The 20,612-nt window shown below is 47.1% G+C and overlaps 1 protein-coding gene across 1 annotated transcript; it reads right to left on the bottom strand.

The window, feature by feature from the left end:
• Positions 1 to 10,180: 10,180 nt before the first annotated feature.
• CXCL14 (C-X-C motif chemokine ligand 14) lies at positions 10,181 to 20,392 on the bottom strand. Its single transcript, XM_009670164.2, has 4 exons — positions 20,075 to 20,392; positions 19,071 to 19,176; positions 14,091 to 14,201; positions 10,181 to 11,114 (listed from the first exon to the last, which is right to left on the bottom strand). Exons 1-4 carry the CDS (start codon positions 20,136 to 20,138, stop codon positions 11,099 to 11,101), a joined length of 297 nt encoding a protein of 98 aa, XP_009668459.1. The 5' UTR covers positions 20,139 to 20,392; the 3' UTR covers positions 10,181 to 11,098.
• Between the last annotated feature and the right edge of the window lie 220 nt (positions 20,393 to 20,612).

Consider the following 20,612-nt stretch of genomic DNA (forward strand, 5'->3'; position numbering starts at 1 on the left):
TTTTAATTAACCCTCCTCTTCTTTTTTCTGTTCCCAACTCCATTTTTTGAAAGACAGGCTGCTTTTCAAACAAACCTGATCAGACGTTATCAAAAGCAAACAGTAACTAACTCGTCAATCTGCTCTGCTTTCGAGAATTTGAGAGTACTTTGCACTAATGTAAATGAGCCTGTTTAATGGGGCGGCTTTGCAGTTTGTTATACCTTAGTATTATATGTGCAACATATCTTTTAATGTTGGCGTTCTTCGAAAGCAAAAAATAAGTTTAAGCACCTGATTCTAGCCCAAATTACCCCACTGTTAGCGCAAGTACCTGCAGAGCGGAGACTCTGACCGCTGCTCTCCATCACGCTTGCAGCTGAGTATCGTCTCCTTCACTATCTATTTGTGGTAATGCCTTTGGGTATAAAAAGCAAAATAAATACATGGTGTTAAACTACAGGTGAAGCAGCCTTTGAAAGTTCTCAGGGTGCAGGCAAAGGGCGAGTGAGCCGAGCGGCTTGCCGGGGTCAGTAATCAGCAGTGCAGCTCTACGAACAGACGTTGCAGGTTGGGTTTTATGGCTGGAGCTGGTGTGGCGGGTGGGGGAAGGAGGCAAGCCAGACCTAGGCGTCTAAAGTGGAAAACCAGTTTAGGCTATACGTTAGGCCGTACAATTACTGACTGTTTTTTCTACTGGGGTTGCTTTAGGTCTACTAATATGTATTTTACAGAGTGGCTTGAAGGTGTAAAAATGCTAGATAAACACAAAGTATTAGTTATAAGGGTCAGGCGATCAGAAGGACAACGTAACAGCGTGGCTGAGGGAAGGGGAACGCGGTTGCAGGCAGCTCTGTTTCCCTTGGGGCTCTGTGCGCTTTCCTGCGGATGAGCTCTGGAGCGAGTACGTGGCTAACGACGGGACACAGGTTTGGCTGATGTGTTTCTGGCGGGCCTCTGCTGCATGGTTGCTTCTTTCTTTTCCAATTTAGGCGTACATTAAACGTGCAATAAATTCTATGCACACAGTAAAATAGTAAAGTAAGTGCCGTTGTTAACTAAATGAATACACTCCTGCTAGAATATAGACTTCCCTTGTTTTTTAGGCCTCTTGGATAAAAACCCAAAGTATTGGATTTTTCTTTAACAGGTTTAATGTGCGGCAGGTCTTGATCCTGATTACTTTTAATCTAGTGAAAATTAGAGATAACTTCTCAGGAGTCAGAGCAGCTAAACTTTGGAAAAACAGCTCTGATTTCGGAAGTTTTCTGACTGTGCGGAGGACGGGATCAGGATAAGACAGCAGAATCACAGAGGGACATCACTTGCACGAGCTCCTTTTTGTTGCATGTGTTGTGGGCTTTATGTACATACAGATGGGTCCTATACCAAAAAGATTTTTTCCCTAAGAATAAATAGGATATGCCCTTTTTTAAAAATATAGTTTTCAGTATTTGGTGTTACTTATCTTCATTAACCTGCTAGTGACCCCACCATGTGCCCTCAGCCACACACATTACATGCCAGGTGTTGAGAATTTAGCTCTTAATCTGAGAACAGAAGCAACTACAACCACAGCTGTTACCCGAAAGAGTAAAAAGCCCTGTTTCTACGACTTGTAAATAATATAAGTAGCCACAAGGTGTCAACCTCCACCACTGCTTGGGAGCACTGGCTTGGAGCTGGCCTTGACAGGATGCACGACTTGGTTGGTTAAACCTGTGCAGAGGCTCAGATGGGAAATCCTGGTATCTAGCTTCAAGTAAGTGGAAAAAAAAATCTTGCTAATTTTTTCAGAACACAGAAAACTGCTTTTTTTTTAATGATTGCTGTTGTTTCCCTTTGATTTCCTTGATTATTTTCCACTGTAAGCTTTAGCCACACTGGACATTCTTGTTGCTGTGTGTAGAATAGGGTCCTTGTTACAGAAAGTGTATTATCCAAAAAGATAAGGTTGAGGGTGGCTGGAGAAAAGGACTATTATCAGTTCCGTGTTATGGCTGTGTGTGAGGGGTGAGTCACTGCAGATCTAGTCCCTGTCCAAGCCTCTCATGCAGGCTACACCACCTTGTAATTAGCCTTAAAACAGAGGCACTGATATTTGGCCACCTGTTTGGATTATCATGGCACAGATGGCCTAAAGCTGAAACTCTAGGAAAAGAGGAAGATTGGCTTTCTGCTGGAAAGCCACATCTTTCCATCTCTATTTCAACCCCAGATTTCAGAGTGGGATGCCAGCTGACTTCTATTGTTGACCTTTACGATAAAAAGAAATGTGAACGTGAGTAGTTGGCTGCCTTGGCATGCGTGGCCTTGTCCTGCCTGGCGTTGCAGTGCCTGGCCCAGCCCTCTGTCCTGGCAGGTCTGGGAAGGGCTTTAGGGCCAGGGCTCTTACCACGACCTGCTTTCTCTACAGACCAAAGTAAGCTGCTGAGGTCGGACACTGCTCTGATCAGAGATGCTGTGGGTTTTGCACTGTTGACTTTGTGTGCCACTCTGTTTTTGTCCTCCTTCACTGCATCTTCTTTTCTCCTGGTCTTAAAGAATATTTCCTAGGCATGATGAGCCCAAGAAGTTGCAGGGGGGAAGCAAAATGCAAAAACCTGGTTGTATTTGCCACTTTTTTCCCTTTCTAGACCACTATTTCCAGGCCTTGTTGTCCAGCAAGCTGCTTGGTACAGTTGAACCACTGGGGTTTTGCATGACAGGCAACATCAGACTTCCTATATTTGCCCTGTTGCTGCTAGCAGCAGTTCATTGCATGTGCTGCACTTAGACGCTGAGCTCTGGGCCTGGCCTTAGCCGAAGGGGCATTGCACTTATCAAGCGTAATTCTGTTCTGCAGAAAGGTGATCCTAATACACCGTCCTCCTGCTCAGCGGACCTACTCCTGGTGTGTGCTGACCAATTAGAGGCTGTAGTTGAGATGTAGCACTTGGCAAACTTGTTCTGGCTGGGATGGAGTGGTGCTGGACTGGGAATTACTGGCCAAGGAGGGACATTTGGTGCTGATTTTCCTAAATGAACTCATCCTTCTCAGTTCTTGGAAACACCTGTAGTGAGATTGGCAGCCTTGTTATTCTAGGGAGTTCTGGGCTGGTTTGTTTTTTTTCTGAATGTATTTGTGAAAGTGATAATTCCTCTAGACTTAGAGAGGAAGCTGAAATAAACCCCAAGGAAAAGTGTAAATGGTGCAATTATGAAAGTAATGGAAATGGAGGAGTATTTTTATGCAACACAATGGAACGTGCGGTAATGAGGCAAAAATGCTGAGGGATAAAGACGAAAGACATTTCTTCCGGGATTAGAAGTGAGCTGAAAATTGCCAAAGTCTACTTTTTTTTTTTTAAAAAGCCTGCTGTAGCATTTCTTTTCCTTTAATAAGCTTCTTTTTCTGGGAGTTCTGAGTGTTCAGAGGTAGCGCACTTAGTGCCTAGTAACCTAACAAAGCTTTGATTGGTGGCTCTGCAGAAAGATTTTCTTCTCCTTGTAGGTTTCTAACCATGAAAAGACAAAGATCAGTTGCTTCAGAATCCTTAATTAAACACAACAAAGAAGGGCAATTAGAGCTGTGTTTTGTTCCTGGCATCCAGTGAATCTTGCAAGCTTCAAAAACCTTTTCTTCACGCCAAGATTTATGATGGGAATAAATCATAATTATTCCTGTAATTATCAGCCGTAAGCAAACAGCAGCAGGATTTTTTTTTTGGAGGTTCTGAAACATATCCAAAAGGAACTTTTGTTTTGTCGGAAGAGAAACAAAAACACAGGCGTGGTGATTTTCCCAGGCCTTGGCTGCCTGCCTTCCTGTCACTTCATGTCATGTCATGTCATTCCTCCCTTCCAGGTCCTGTGTGCCTACTTGGAGCAGGCCAGCTCCTGTTGAGCTGGACTCCCTCCATGTGTGTTGTCAGAGGAGTCTTTGCCCAAAGAACTGGTAATATAAATGGACAAAGGTGGTAGAGAAATATAAGGGGAAAATAAGTGATTTACAACAGAAATATGACCCATCGTTCCCTGTTAGTGAGGCAAATGCTAGCTCATGCTGCATCTCTATCAAGTATTTCCTCCGGGGATCTCTGCTTTATCATGGTGGTTAGATCAAATTGTGCTTGCACCTAGCAAGAGACAGCAAGTTCTCCTCTTCAAGTGTTTAAGGTGCAAGTGCGTGTGTATTATTTTGCCTTTGGAAACTGGGGTCATCCCCCAACCATAGGGCCTGGGGAACTGTAATCGTACTGGCGGAAGGCTGGGCTGTGGGTCCTGCGCTTGCTGGGAGATGGGTGGCGGGAGGGAGAAGTTGCTGAGCAAGAATGACAGATCTGGCAGCAAGCCATAGGTCTTGGTATACTGGGCAGCATTCCCTAATATTTTAAAGGATTTGGGGTGGATGGTTTAGGAGTGGATCTTCCTAGGGTTGTGCAGCAATTCAGCTCCACGAGCAGATGTGATGAACTGGGGTCCTGTTAGGCCAGCTTCAGCCAGGCATCCTTTTGACTGCCTGTGCGCTAACATACATGTTTCCATGCTAACATGACTGTATATGTGTGCGCTGAGCCAGCTTTCAAGAATACCTCACCACAAAGCAAAACAGCTGCATTTTCTTTGTGTTGGGGGGTCTCTCATATGCAGTGCAAAAGTTGCCTCTTTGCAGGCAGAGCTGGGGAAGGGTGTTCCCAACCTCGGCAGCAAAGTGCAGGCTCCAAACTGATTTATAGAGAAGACTGTTCCAGGGCCACCGAAGTGTCTCCAGCCTCTGTGGAGGTTATTTGTTGCCACTAGGTGTCCTTTCAGCCCTGCTTTCTCCCACTGCTCCTCCACCTCCAGTGCGGCCATCTGGACTGAGCACCACTGGCCATGGACCAAGCATGGCAGGGACACCAAAGGGCTCTTGGCCCTGCTCGAGGCTGTAAGGAGAACAAGAAACATGGCATAAACCTTGCTGCTATAACATATGAGCTTGATATCAGCAGACTGGATCCTTTCAAAAATCCTACTGACCTCACGTGGCTTTGTCTCATGTAGGACTGGTTAATATAAATGTGGATGCTTTTGAAAGCACCCCAAAAAACAACTTCTGGATTTGTGTGGAGTGTTAAATGCTTTATACCTGTGGTAAGAATTAAGGGGCTATTATATCAGTGTCCAGAGGCCTTGGTGGGGCTACCACCACCCAAGCGGGTGATGTCCAGGCACATTGAACAGTATCTGATTGAAGTGATGGTCTAAGGAGGCGACCTAGAGGGAGGGAAATTAAAGCTTCATTTCCACAGAAGGAAATGATGACTCAGATTTGTGCATGTAATTAGTTGATATCTCTCTATGTAATGACAGCCTGAATACATTTACAGGTGGGGTCCAAGAGATGCAGGCCCAGCCCTATGGTCCAAATGAAACTGAGCTCTTGGGGCTCCAGTTTAATCCCAGGAGGGAGGTGGTAGGGGAGTGCTGATTCAGGTGCTCTGATTTGCCCTTTTTCTCTGTGGAGGACCCTAGAGGGGTGAGTCAGCTAAAAGTGATACCAGAAGCTGGGTGCTGTGAACACCCTTATGTATGTCTGTGCTTGATGGGTGAGAGTACAGGAGTTGGTATTGGTATGCATGTTGCAGAAGGCTCTCTTGCAACTTGAGGAGAGCTTGCAATTGCAGCTGCAGACTGCTTATTCCTCAGGTAATGATAATCACAGCTTCTCTTCTGTGGTGGGTTATGTCAGGTAAAGGAATTACAGCAAGTCCTTTCTGGAGTGGTTTGTCGGATTGAGGCATGTGCTAGTTACAAGCATGTCTGTGGGCTCACAGGGTCTGGCCTTTCCAGGCAAACTGAGCACCCTCCAGGAAGCACTTAGTACTTTGCCGTTTGGGATCAAAGGGAAGTGAAGAAATAATAGACGCAGAATATTTTTGATATTGTAAGCAAACACTGGGTCAGCGAGAGCTGCAAACAGCTCCTCAAAAATACTTATGTATATTTCCATTTGGGACCACACACACCAACCCAGTGAAAGAAACAAACTGAAGGAGCTGAAATCCCAGCAGGAATGCTGCGAATGGAAAACTTGGAGTGCCAGATCTCAGAGCCGCGCTGGAACGAAGTCAGCGTGGCTACGACTTTCAAACCTGGCTGCCTGAGCTTCTGGATCTGAAGTCCAAACTGAGCCAACAGCCAAAAATAGTGTGTGTTTTTTTATCCCCCCCCCCCCCCCAAAGGTGCTGCACTCAGTGAAGTCTGATTCTGCACACATCTGGATTTAAAGGTGCTGCTTTTTGGAAGCTGGCTTTGGAGAAAGCGACTGCCGTTTAACGGGAAGTACGTTTTGGAGAATGCAAGCTCTGCCTGAGCTTAAATAAAAGCCAGTTAAGATCAGTTAGATTGCATGGAAGGCTCCTACCTGTTGAACAGGCACAGCTCGGTCTGCCTTTGAGTGGGGTGCTCAGCTGGATAGGGCTTTCTGAGGTCGGTGGTGTTTGCTCCAGTTTTCTACAATGGTGGGTCCAAATGAGGCCAATTCTGACATTGTTTTATTAGTTCAGTGGGCGTTTGTCTTGTAGTATTGTCCTCAACTTCCTGAGCAGGACTCGGGAATGATCAGTGAGAAGAAACCCCCAAAGGTCACTCTGATTACTTTAACACTGGTCCCACATTTGCTCCGACAGCCCTGTGCGACTTCAGTTAGTGCAGTGAGTTTTCACACAGTCTGAACGTGGCCAGAAAATCTCTTCCTTCGCCTAGCTCACCAGCAGGGCCTTGTGGCTTGATTTAAAGAGCTCTGGGGGAGCCAGGGCACGGCAGACACCTGGAGGTGCAGGTCTGGAGAGGGAGCGAGAGCACCAAGCCGCCTAACGCAGACCCCCGAACAGCTATCGCTTGTTAATAAACTTTTAGCCATTGCTGACCTAGACCATATATGAGCAAGTGAAAGGCAAGTGGTGAAAGCATCTGTATAACATTACTAATCCCATGTACGCTCGCACTGAAAAGGCAAGGCAGGTTTCCCCGCTATTGTTGTGTCCTTTCACTGCAGCTGCTTGATTTACCCTCATGCTCTTATTAAAATACAACCTGATAGCGTAATTACTGAATGCAGCCGGCGACACGCGATGCCGGAAGGGAGGGTAGAGAGAGGCAGGCGAGCTTTGTGAGCGTTGTTTGCAGGGCTCGTCTGGCCAGTTTGCCCCGTTGTTGGGTGCTCCTGGCTTTAGCGCTCTGGAGCTCAGCTTTGCATGTTGGGTGTGGGGAAAGCGGTTACTGCCTGGGCTCCCTGGAAGCTTTGTTGAAGGGTTTGCATCCTGATTATATAGTGTAGGTGCTTGAGTAAAGGCACCAGGGACCAGCTTGGCTGTGGCTAAAATGAAAAAGCCAGACATGCTTTAAAGCCTGGTTTGTCTGTGGTTTGCCCTGAGCGGGGAGGGCAAGGTCTTGGGGCAGTTTGCTTGGAGCAGAGGTGGCTTCTGCACTCTGCTGTGCTCCGGCCGAGCCATTGCTCCCAAGCGCTGTGTTCACGTTGCTCCCTGTGAATTCCCCTGGGATGAACCCAGTGGTCCCCGGCCGATGGGTGCGAGCAGCGGGGCCGAGGTGCTCCCAGGGCTGGCTGAGCGGGTGAGCGCTCGGGCTGCTGGTGGTTGGGGAGCAGCGTGGGCCAGCTTGCGTGTGTTCAGAGCACGCCTCAGCGGCTTAGGTTTTCGATCCCAAAGTAAGAATTTTATGGTCTGTATTTATGGGAGGTGAGGCCGCACAGTCTTGCGTGGCCTTGCAACCTGCAAATTTGTTGGGAAAAGCAAACGTCAACCTTCAGGTTGTTGCCAAATCGAGGTGGGGGAGTTGTCTATATCCATCTATCTGTATGTCTGTATATTTAAAATGTCTTAGCAAAGTATATTTTGGTTTGAAGGAAAGCGGTTGATGTTTCTAATGTGTAACAAGTGTCTTCTGACACACTATTCCCTATGACAACTGCAGTATCACAAAGGGTAACGGATGCTCCTCCTGTTTCTGGGAAGTTAACAAACCTGCCTGGAGCTGTGGTTTAAGAGGCTTGCAAAAACAAGCTTGCAGTCACTTTTTCCCTCTTTGTGATTTAAATCCATATTTCCAGCAGTGATTCTGTTCTGAGGAAAGATTCAGGTTAACTGGAATGCACGCATTGAACAATGATTTTTTTTCTTCTTTGAACTCCCATTCCAACAAGGGGAAAAAGTATTTTTGGTTTCTTCTGTGCCAACTTTAGCTGGTTATTTGGGTCTGGCAGCCAAACCCAAAGCTAAGCCATTTGTATGGACTATATCCTGCTAAAGCGTGAATCACTGTATTGAATTTGGGCAACTACAATTATACGCAGTATTCCCGATGAAGTGTTAACCACATCTTGTGCAATTGTATCAACACTTTTCCAGGAAATACATTGCCTACTAGTAGTTAAGTAAATAAACTTTCTTAAAGCCAGTCGGTATGTTGAAATCAAGTCTTCTCAGTGAAAAAGACTGTTAAAGTATGAGTCAAGAAATGACTCCACTGCATCCCTCTGTGTGCAGTGAGAGGGATGAATGCAACATGCTGATGGAGTCACTGGTCCAGGTGTAGTGCTTGGCTGAAATGGGGAAACCTTGCTCAGCTTTGCCCTAGGTGAACCTAGGAATTTGTGCTGGGCTCCAAAGTGAGAATGCCCTAACGTATATTACTTTTATTGGGGTATATTTTTTTCAATATCATTTGCTCAGAACTGTTGCACTTGGTAAAACTAAGTAAATGTTAGTGAGAGGGGCAGCTCGGATAGCCCACCGGTCTCGGTTTGTCTGTGGTTCACGTGCCCAGTTCAAAGCAATGGTTTGGAGTTGAGATCCCCTGAGGTTTAACTTAAATGTTCTGGGATCTTTCTCAAGCTTTTTATTGAAGTGAATCCAAAGTTCTTAGCACCATACTTATGCAGAATGGGAAAATATTTTGAAATCTCATAGCTGTTTTTCCTTCAGCTCTGCTGGAGCATTAGCTTAGTAAATAAGCAGATCTCTTCAGAAACTTATTTTCATTGTTACTGAGTAGAAAGCATCTCCTTCAAGAGCTGATATCTGATATCCCAGCACTCCTGGGAGTAGGTACATGCCAAAAAGTAGATCTGTGGAAGGAAATGACTTCCTCCCCCAATACTTGGGCACGTGAAAAACATGATGACCGGCATATCCATTGTATATCGCAACATGAGCGTGCCCCTTTCTGTGCTGAACTCAGCACCAGGAAACCACCTGAACTGGGGAAACCCCTTCAACTGAGATCAGGTGTTGCCTTGATTTATATCCTATAGATTCCTATTGGGAGAGCTGGGCTGATCTCTGCTCCCAGCGTTGCACCAGGCTGCTGCAAGAGGGAAAGGAGAGGGATGCTGCTTGGAGGATACCAGGTGGCTTTAACATATTTAAAACTCTTGCTGGTTTTACAGTTCATATCTGTCACTTTTCTTTCAGCTGAGCAGGGTGTGAGGTATTTTGACTGGCTGTGCATGGCTTTAGTGCGGTAACGCTGGGGGAAGCCGTGGGGGTGTTTTAGGAACTGCGTGGATGTTTTGCTGGGTGCAAAGCCCGTCCTTTGGGCAGGGGCAGAAACCGCAGTGAGAGAGGTGGGTGAGACTTGGATGTTTTTGTTATCTGACTTCCATTGAACGGCCTTGCCTAATTTAACTGCGATCACTTATAAATCACTGCGTTTTTATTTACCTTTTATATATGGATGTGGGGCACTTGAACTATATTTATTTGACATAATACTAGACTAGTAGCTATATGCATGTGGCATAGTTGCTGTTTATGTAATAAGATTCCTTGGTATTTGGGTACAGTCCAAAACCTAAAATGAGAGAGTTAAACAGAACCAGAATAACACTTTCTAATTCCAGTGGGAGCAAGTTGCCATGTCTCTAAATCAGCTTCTGTGATGCAGTGTTTTCCTGAAACTAATTCAGCTACCAAAAAAACTCATCAGGAACGGCTGGAGTTTTGTGATGGCTTAAGAAAACTTAGGAGTGCCTGTCAGCCTTTTTTAAATAGATTTTTATTACTTTTTTGTTTGTCTTAGAAAGAAATATGAAATCTGCATGCAACCTCCTAAATATTTCAAACATTTAAATAGCATATGATAATTTAGCAGTACAGTACATTATACAGAAAGGTAATATAGGGAGATTTCCTATAGTATATTTACAAATGAAAAGGTAGTTTTGTTATCTTAAAAAGAGGAATGCACCGCTTAACATTGAAGTATTACATTCAAAATAATGAATATATTGTATTGTGGCTAAAACACATAGATATTTGTTTACCCTATCATATTTTTCATAAAAAGGTACCTTGTAAAGGTTTTTTTGCTACAAATCTAGGAAATAATACACAATAGTCTTGAAGCTTAAAACGTCTCAGTACTGCAGCTGCAAACTTTCCGTATGAACTTCAAGTGGAGGAAAAAAGAACAAACATTTTCTTAGTAATAAAAATGACCTAGAAATGCTTTCTAGCGTACGCAGTGTTCAATGGGATTATGTGGTGCATTTCACCTTGCAGCAAGACCTCAGGTTGTTAAAGAAGTGATGTCTGTATTCGTTTGACAATATGCTAAGGGACCTCACTTCTGCAGCTACAGCCCACTGCGTTTCAGTGGCATTTTACCCAGCAAACCTGTCTTCGGTCCCCGGTTTGTCTTGCTGTGGCGGAGGCTGCAAACACGACAAACAACCACAGCACCGAAGCTCTCCCAGCGCGGAAGGGTGAGGGACACAACCGTATAACACCTTTACAAACAGCAATATTTGTCTAATGAGCTTATAAAGCTCGATTGCGATCATAGTGAAGTATGAATGAATAACAATAAAAAAAAGACCTCTTTAAAATGAAAAGCATGAGGTTTTTCCCAGTCTCAGTACAAAGCAGACGGGTATGAAATCTGAAGTGCAAGAGATGCTTATGAAATCTGGAAGCCTTTTGCACACGGCTATAAAATGTAAAAACTGACCCTTGGTAAAAAGTGCTTTATAATAATATAGAATTTGTGTCTTATGTCTGTGAGAGAAATAATCTTCTGCAGAGTCCGGTCCTACGTCAGCCAGGAGAGTCTGGTCCGTTCCTTGCGCTGTTTCCTTCTACTCCTCGTAAACCCTGGAAAGAAGGAAAGCCAACGGCAAGCCGTTTAACCTCTTTCAACAAGGAGCGAAACAGCCCCCTTCCAGATGATTTAAAAACTAAAAGCTAAATTTTTAACCTTTGCTCAAGTAAATTGGGAAGTAAGTTACCGCCTTCAGCAGCGTTGCCAGGTTCCTATCCGCGACGCAGATCCGAGCGGGGGCTCTGAGCTCGCCACCCGGCTCCTCTGGGTCTGCTGGGAGTAACAGGCTCGACCACGCTCAGGATTACTGGGGCAGGGCGGATCAGGAAATCCGCACCCAATAATACACTTTACCCACCGCAAAATCCCTGTCTCGTATTCAAATGTTAAAGGACGTGAGCTGCACATCACACTTGAATTAGAATATATAATATATTCTAATTCACATGGCATGTTTTGAATAATATTAATCTAGTTTGCATCCTGAGAAGACAACCTGACAGTCCTATTTTCCAAAAAACTGCTGAAAAATCCTGGTTGTACAGACTCTTCTGGTGCAAGAAGTCTTCCCCAGCATGGGGAACATGAGGGGCAATGCTATTTTGGGGAAGAGACTCATGTTTGTGCTGCGTTTGACTTGAAAAGTCCTTGGCTTTTCCTGGGGACCAATTCAGTGGGTTTGGCGCAGCTAGCACTGAAGGCACTCACAGGTGGTTTGTTTTTTGGGGGGAGGACTTGTTTTAAACCAGGTTCTTTGTCTGAAATAGTCACTTGCTGCTGTTTGATCGTAACAAGCCTTGCGGGTAGCCGTTTCCCTGGCTGCCCCTCGCCGCAAAGGGATGTGACAGATGGACAGAAGAGGTCAGGAGGTGAGCAGCAACCCTCTTTGGGTCTCCTGGCCCTTAGAGATGCCTCCCTCGCACATGACACAATGCTTTCTGCAGCTCTGAAGCTGGAAGGGATTCCCCTGGAGCAGGGTGCTAACTACGTGCCTCTTTCTTTATTAAGGCAACTGCTATATGAAATGCAGTCATGAATATTGCAAATATAGGGAAATAGCAGGGAAACTGCAAAACTGCAGCAGGGAAATGCAAGAGAGGCCTAGGGCTGGGCAGCCAGGTAAAGTGCCGAGGGTTGCGCTGCCTCGGGTTTGTATGCTCCAGGCTGGCAGCCGAGGCCACGGGGCCGCTGGGCTGGGTTCTCCGTCCCTTCTCTGCTTCTCCTTTTCCCCCGGTCACCTCTGCAGCGGAGATGGCCCCTGGCCCTCCGCAGGATGGCAGAGGGCCCTTGTGCTGGCTCTTGCTTGGTGCCAGTGAGCAGCACGGTTAGGTGCCCACAGGAGCTAGTCTGCATGGTGGCCAGACCTTCATGTTGGATCTAGCGTGTGTCTCCCCCCTATAAGCTTGGGGGGACACCGGATGCTTCTCAGATGCCCAGTTCTGTGGCTGAGCTTTCTTTGTTATTTTAACGGTAGCCTTTAAAAAGAGAGAAAAAGGATGTTGCTACGGTGTCAGGCGAGAGCTGTTGTTCCCCAGCACGTGCCAGTTATGGAGGCAGCCGTAAGCGGCTCGTCCCGAGCTGGCAGAGCGTCAGCTGAGCCCTCAGAGGGGCGGCCGGCAGCTTGGCCGCTGGTGCGCTGCCGGTGTCCCCTCCGCCTGACGCCGCGGGCTGAGTGACCACATCAACGCTCGCTGCCGTCCTTCTGGCTCAGCGACGCTTTCCTCCACGTCCAGGAGGAAACTTGCCTTGGCGTCAGAAGGATCGGGCTGAATCGTGCTTCGTGTGGAGGCTCCTCGCTGGATGTTGGCTAGCGCTGGGTCTTGTGCAGGTGGCCTCCACCACAGAGGGGTCCAGAGAGCTTCTCGCAGCCCCAGGTGCTTCCCAGTGGGCTGATGAGGCTGTGCTCCAGGCACCTGAGCCTGGGCCATGGCCCTGGACCTGGTGCTGGGGACAACCTCTGATAGCATCTCCCAGGGCATGTTTATGCTTTGAGGAAAATACCCTTCTTTCTTCCTGAATCTTCAATTGCCCAGCTGTGGATTGAAGGAAGCTAGATTGTTCCTACCTCCCTGGCTCAGTTTCTCCATGAGGTATTTCCCCTGAGATTCACTGAAAGATTTACCCCAATGTTCAAGGGACTTTAAAGGTTCAGAAGCAGCACCTGGCTCTCCCTAGCAGGCAGTGGGAGTTGAGCAGCTCCCCTTAATTATAGATGGAGACAACGTCACCAGGCACCAACCATCAGGAATTCACGTTTCTCTTCCAGTTGTGATTGATGCCTTGCTTATTTGTTGTTTGTTTTAAACAAAACCCTCCTCGCAAGGGAGAAGATGGCAGCGCATCTTACCAGCAAGTTGCTGTTATCCTGGGAATGATATGATGGTTAAAACTGGCAAAGATCTGGGTCACCCGAAATTGAAGGTTTTGAGATGTTATGATTAAAACATGCCATGTGAAGTGGGCAGTCTCTTCCCAGCTCTGACTACTTTACCTGTGACTGTGGAAGTAGTTTAGCTTTTCATCCTGTCTTTTTAACCATAAAAGGGAGGTGAGCACATGTAAGTAACTGAGAACATCAGCTGACAAACAGTCTTAACAGAAAATAATTACTATTTATAAACATAACAGCCTAATCTTGAGCTCTGCATATGCAAGGAAAAACTGCATCGAGAACATCCATTTATAATTGCAATTTAGGAGAGAAATAAGTCCTCTGCGCTGAATAGCGCATTTGCAGTATGTGAAATAGGGTGTCTCTAAGTCTGAACACCGTTAGCTGTCTAGCTTGCCATCAAGGCTTTTTCCCCCTCGTGCTGAGATCGTTTAAAACAGACCCCCAGACAGATACACTAATTGGTGTTGGGGGATGTTGGCTCTTTCAGTCTGGTGTTTCCTCCAGCATAGTTACGGCAGCAGCCCTGTCGACTGAGCTGTCCCGCAGGAAGCGCCGTTCACGGCAAGGATAGACCCGGCTTTGCTTTCCGTCCGCAGAAAGCGAGTGATGTCCCCCCACGTCAATGGCTCCTTACCTGCCTTTCTCTTTCCATACTCTGTACCACTTGAGCAGCCGCACTGTGTTCTGGCGTTTGGGGTTCAAGCAGTGCTGCTGCTCACCTCGGACCCGCGTCCACAAAGTTACGCTGCAACGGAGAGAGAGCGCTGGTTACGGGAGCCGCCGCGGGAAGGAACCCACCTTTGTCGGTCAGTGGTTTTAGTTCTTAAAAAACAAGGCATCTGCCTTGCTGTGACTCCAGGTAACTCCAAAACCAGACACGAGACTTTCACCCAGGCAGCAATGGAAGGACTTTCATGCTGCGTTTTATGGAGGATGTCTGCGTTTGCTGTAATAATGTTGGAGCAGATCTTCAGCTGTTATCAATCAGTACAGCTCTGTGGACAATATAGTGCTGCACTAAGTTATACCAGATGAAGACCTACCCATTATTTTTAATCCATGGGTTTGCTCTGCTGTCTGTTAGATATTTTCTTTTGAGTTTACTAGCTGATTTAATTAGGGTTCATTCAGGCAGCTACAGAGTCTTTGCACAAGGAGATGGTTTCCTTAGACTCAACAGTGCTGCATCTGAGAGAAATGATTATACCTGCATTTTTTTTTTGGTGATTTGAATGTTTTAAACGCCTGCATATGGCAAGCTTGTCGATCGCCTAAAGGGCTAGCTCTGTGCACATCAGGATAGGCAGCTCTGGAGCCTCTAACTTCCTCAGATCAGTTTGATCCTGCTTTTCTTGCCAGCAGCCGTAGGCTTGGTGTCCCTCCTCATCGGATGTGCTGGAAGGCAAAACATGGCAGAGGTCTGCCCATCCACATAGGCTTCCTCCCGGTGTGCGTAGTGACACTGTCACTGTTAAGCACTGGTTGATCTCTTGCAGCAGAGGCTAGGAGAGATCTAGCACTGCTCCCTAAGAGAAGGGCTTTCCAGAAAAGTCAAAATTGCTATCACTTCTCAGGGCTCAAAATCAACAGGTTTTCCACTTTCATTATTTTGTGATTAACCCTCCCATTTTTTTATTGAAATCGTGCATTTTCCAGAAATACTATCCATAACACGGAAACAGGTTTCAGTTTAAAATATTACAGTGGAATTTTTAAAATACTGCTAGAAACATCAGTAAAATGATAGCAAACCCCAGAAATATCTGATCCTACCGACGGGGTTCCTTCTGTGGTTTGGTGCTGTTTACCTCTAATACAAAAAGCGCCCTGCAAACCTTTTCAGCTCACACTACTCACCCCGGGGGCGGGGGGGGCTGCCTTGCTCTTTCCTTGGAGGTGAAATGCTCTAAGGAGCTAGTGTAAGACCCTTAGCCAAGCTTGCTGTGGATTTTTTAGTGTTGTACAGTGGGGTCTTTCCATTCAATTAACCTTCTTCCCTGCTCTGCTTCTCCACTCCATCTCCAACAGATGTAAATTAACATCACCAAAAGATGAGGCATTACTTTCTGCATTATTTTTGGGTGGGCTGTGGCCCTTTCCCCAAAGCCTGAGAAAGCTGTGTAAGACTTCCAGGAGTCTATATAGCTGCAGGTATCGGGAAGGGATGGTCACTGTTCAAACCTGCAGACCACCTCTGCTTTAAAGGTGTTCTCAGCCAGCTCCTCTGCGGATCAGTGTGTACATGAGAACAGAAGTTTTCCTTTAGCTTTCAGCAGGAGCAAAACCAAGCCTCTGCTGGAGGCACAAGGCATGCAAGTTTTCAGTGCAGAGTTCCCTCAGCTGTCTTCTCGGCCGCAGCTATTCATGCTTGCGGGCACTCTCTGATACCAGAGCCTTGCTTGGGTTTCTCCTCTGACAGAGCGTAGAGGGTGTTTCCAGAAAGTGATGGACAAGCTAAATCACAGGGAGGAGCAGGAACACTCCTACAAAGCAGCAAACCCTAACTTTGCACCAGAAGTGAATAAGGACAATTCTGGATTTATCTAACCAGGAGGAGATGCATGGCGTGCTTCTCAAGTGACCAGCAGGGCTTTCTTAGGGATGAGATGCCCTGCTTTGAAGCCAGGCATAGCTTTTGTGCTTTGGTGCTGTATTACTTTTCTGGCGCCTGGGTGAAGAACTCTATTAATGACAGTGAAGCTATTTTTTAGATTTCCAGAGACCTGGGGGCATCTGCTCCCTTCAACACACAGGAATTTCCATGTGCTGCTTTTCTGCTGGGATGTTGCACAGTGTCACGGGATGACACCAGTGGGAGGCCGGACAGCAGGATAGGCATCCAGAGCAGTGTGTGGGGTCCATCTGCCCGCGGTTTCTGGGGCAGCAGCCCACGGGTGGGGGCTGTAGTTTTATTGGGCGCCCTGAGCTACTCTGTCTTGGCTTTTGGGGATGCTGCCTCATGCCACGGGCACCCTGTCCTCTTGTTAGGCAGACAAACCATTCTGTGCTTAAGAGCAGTTGCTGTGGGAGCTGATATCCCAAGCAAGGAGTTGTCTGGATGAGTTACAAGGAGGTATCTGGGGACGCAGAAGGGGCTGAAGCCCCAGCGCTCTCATCTCTGCTGTGCTCCCTCCTGCAGGATTCCTGTGTCCCATCTCTGCCTCAGCTGCTGTGGCCCCCGACAGCTCCCTCTTCTTGGGGCCAGGGCCATATGCAGGGAAGTGGGTGGGTTTGAATCCTTTCAGGCAGAAACAATTAAACCTCCCTTCTATTTTCTGCTTCTTTCCCTCACTGGAGGGAAGTGACTACTGCCTGATGGAGCAGACCATGAGTCTTGAGAGGTTTTGACTAGGCCAAAGACTTGAGATTTAGCTGTCTTTCATCCAGGACAGCAGTTCTTCCCAGGGGGGTTATGTCCTAAGATGAATTCCTTCCTAAATTGCACCTACGTACCTGCTTCTTCCCTGCCAGACATCACTTATATCATATTTCTCCCGTATGAAAAGATATGAGAGCTCTTGAGGAGAGTAGGAGGGGAATGAGCTTCTTGAACTCATTTTAGATGATCACCACAGCAACAAAAACTCAGTTGCAGGAATTTAGCTCTTCTGTGCCTTGTCCGAGACTCCGGCATCAATCGGTTCTCTGAATGTTAATTTAAAGTTGTTTTCAATACTGACTTCAGACTGCATTATGATAGCCTGGAAAGGCTCATGACTGATGCCAGTGCATGAGTCTTCCCCAGCTACTGTTCCCCGTGGGTGTAAGCAGGAGTAATCCTTCCTGGCAACGTGAAAGCTGTGGGACAACTCTGTCCCAGGAGCCGGGTGCAAACCCAGAGCAACTCCCTTCTCCTGAACAGCATTACTCGAAATTTGCATAGCTGTGCAGCAAGTCCAGTCGGAAAAGCAACCCGCTCTAACAAGGTGTTTCAGTGCGGGCTGAAGCGGTGTGTGTGCTTTCCTGACGTTCTGATTAAAAGTGAAAAGTTGCATTAATGAGATTTATTTTATACCCATGCATTCCCCTCCTTCTCGCTTTTTCGGGCAGATGTCTCTCCTAGACCTAGCCTAGAAAAGCCCCGTTATTGTTCTCCTGACAACGCTTTGCCACCCAGTCTCTGCTGGCATCCTGCTCTGGGGGAAACACGCTCCCTCTTGCTTCCTAGACAACAATCCAGCCTTCCAGGCACAGAGGGAAATCTCGAGCAGCAAATTCTTCAATTGCTTTTATGCTGCTGCAGTGCTTCCGCTGCTTTTGTTAAGGCCAGATGAGTGGCATGAAACAGGAAAAGCCGTTCGGCTGCACCCGCTGCGTGAGCATTAGGGTGCCCTTTCTAGGGGGGTGGGATGCAGATATAGATATTAGTGCTGTGTTGCCTGGGCCCCCTTCCCTGGCAGAGGGCAAAATGTTGGTGATTCAATCCCCTGCAAGAGGTCAGTGCTGTTTATTTAAAATGTTTGCTTGATGCGTTTGCGCCCAAATGGCTGGTGCGGGATCAGAAGAGTTGGTGCCCCTCTGTACCATACTTGTGCTATTTAAAGGTCAAAGCAAACAAAGTAAAACTGCAGCAGGCTGATTCACGGGACTGATTCAGGCGGGGATGCTCTGAATGCAGATTATCTGGTCGGATCGCTGCTGGCCGATTCTGGCTGCAAAGAGACGGGTGCGACGTTCCCCGGGCTAAATACGGCTCTCAGTTATGCTGGTGTAAACCAGGAGGGTCTCGAGAGAGGCCAGCACGCTCTGCCCCTCCTCCGTCTGCCAAGTCTGGCCGTTCATCTCCGAGCGGGCAGGATCGGTGACTCCGTGTTTGTGCCAGGCAGCCGAGAGTGCGGCCTCTCTTGGGATCTGTTTTTCCCCTCTTAGAGGACAGAGTTGGGTGCAGGTCTTCTCTGCTGATCTGGGTGTTATTCAGTGCCGTGGGCTGGCTGGTGGTTTACGTGCAATCTTAAGGTATCCAAAATGGCCCAGAAAAAAAATCACAGATCACCCACGTTTGAGATGAGGAGAAAAAAGCGCTTCTCTTGAACCAATCACCAGAGATGTCAAAATCCCCATGCCTGCTTCATTTCAGCTCATGGCTGCATCTCTTTGAGGTTTCAGCGCAACGTTAGTCACGGCTTTGCAGCGAGGCTAGGAGGAAAGTGTTTTTTTACGCGCTAGGTAATCCCATGAAAAGCCAGGGGATTGCTTTGGCACAGGGTAGGCAAAAATGTGACTCTGGTTAGGATAACCCTTTCTTGCAGAAACTACCGTGGACCAAATCCTGCTCTTGTTCTTGTTTGGCACATCCAAAATAACTGGAGTAAATTGTTCTGGATTATATATCAGGCAGCTCGGAGTAGTGTTTGGTCCCTATCTTCAGTTGAACTAATGATTAGCATTTTATTACTATCTGTTCTGTAAATACTTCTTTGACTGAGCAGGCAGGGTAGCTAGGCTTTTGATCAGAGTTATACTTTTTATTACATCTAATATAGCAACTGAGTATTGCAGGAAATTAGCATACCAGGGTGTGATTAAAACAAAGAACAAAGAAGGAACTTGCACTGTAAGGTAATGTAACTGAGCTGATAGGAAAGCAAAAAAGGATAAATGCAGGAAAACTTACATAATCATCTCTTCCACGCAGAAGGGGTACCGGGGTTTTATTTCCAGCTTCCGTACATTAGAGAATCTTATTTTAGGACCTTTTCTTGTACATTTGCACTTTACTCCTAAAAGAGAAAGCACTTACTCATGCTCTGCAAAGCCTCCCGCGTACCAAGCGTCTCTTCCCTCCTAGCGTATGTACGTGTATGAAGTTCAGTTTGATCTTGTAAGCCTCAGTAGAAAAAAATGGATTTTCTAATGCTGTTGAGCTTAAAAGTAATATCTTTCTTTGCTTTATCCCAGAGAAATGCAGTAACTCCCTGAGAAAGACGTTTTAGAGCACTGCATATGTTCTGAGGCTTAGCAACTATGATAGCTTTTTAAAGCGCACCTGCTGTGATTAAACGTAATTATATTTAACAAAAGCAAAATGAACTGTCAGAACTCACTTTAAGCTGAATAAGCAAACGCAATTGTTAGTTACTTTTTCATGTCACTTGTTCCTCATTTAGAATTTGTAGGACTTAAGTCACATTTATAATTTTTTCCTTCTCACGGATGCTCTGATGCCTTCTCAGCCGTGTAGAAGCTGCTTTTTTTTTTTTTTTTAAGCCATCATTTTTATGCATGGCAGAAACTACACACGGGTAAATTCTGTGAAATCCATGCAAACACATCAAATTAAACTCTGCTTTATTTTCTATGAAAACCACCACCAATTTAAAGGAGCTGTTTGAGGTGTACTCTGAGAGGTATAGCAGAGACCTCAACGTGGTCTGTCAGACCGTGTGTTTAAGCTATTCGGCTAGCAACAGAGGGACAACTTTGTCACTTGTATTTACCTTTTTTTTTTAAAAAAACATGCTGCTACCTTGCACCCCAGATTCAATACATCACTCCTCCCCACACGCAGGGGGACACCAAGCCCTCCTCGGCTATATCCCGAGGCAAAACAAAAATTACCGGACAGGAGAACCGCTGGGAAGCGGTTTAAATGGGAATAGGTAGAACAAACGAACTTACCTTCCGCGCTAGCTAAGCACATCGCGATGAACAGCAGAAGCAAAGCTGCTGTCAGGAGCTTCATGGTAAGAGAAGAGATGCCCGGGGGCGTCGAGGTGTTTTCTTGCTGCCGGTCGCTCCCCGGAGTCGCTGCCGCTGGGGAGAGGGCGGAGAGCGGCTGGCGGGTGCTGCTGGGTGCCGGGCTCGGCTCCTGCGTGCGCTCTGCTGCTTGCCTCCTCTCGTCCTCTTTTAAAACAGCTCCTGCTGCCCTTGCTCCGACTCATTAATATGCAGAGCAACTCGGCGGCTCACTCCGATTTCCCAGCCCCGGGAGAGAGGGAGGGGACAGGCGCCCCGGGCGGGCGGCGGGTCCTGCCCGGGGCTGGGGGGGGGGAGATGGGGACGGATGGGGCGCTCCTGGGGCTGAGGGGACGGCGGGGGTGCGGAGCGCCGGCCGCTGCCCGCGGTGCTGGCCGCCCCGCGGCGGGAGGACGGTGCGGGGCGTCCGCGGGCCTCGGGGCGGCTGCTGCTGGGGGGCCGGAGCGGCGCTTCTGTGCTG

The sequence above is a fragment of the Struthio camelus genome, chromosome 13 (assembly GCF_040807025.1).
Source record: "Struthio camelus isolate bStrCam1 chromosome 13, bStrCam1.hap1, whole genome shotgun sequence".
NCBI lineage: Eukaryota > Metazoa > Chordata > Aves > Struthioniformes > Struthionidae > Struthio > Struthio camelus.

Coding starts and splice junctions, on each gene's coding strand:
- CXCL14 (XM_009670164.2), bottom strand. CDS start 20,138: ATGAAGCTCCTGACAGCAGCTTTGCTTCTGCTGTTCATCGCGATGTGC. Junction 19,177..20,074: donor GTGCTTAGCTAGCGCGGAAG/GTAAGTTCGTTT, acceptor TTTCTCTTTTAG/GAGTAAAGTGCAAATGTACA. Junction 14,202..19,070: donor TGCGTGGAAGAGATGATTAT/GTAAGTTTTCCT, acceptor TCTCCGTTGCAG/CGTAACTTTGTGGACGCGGG.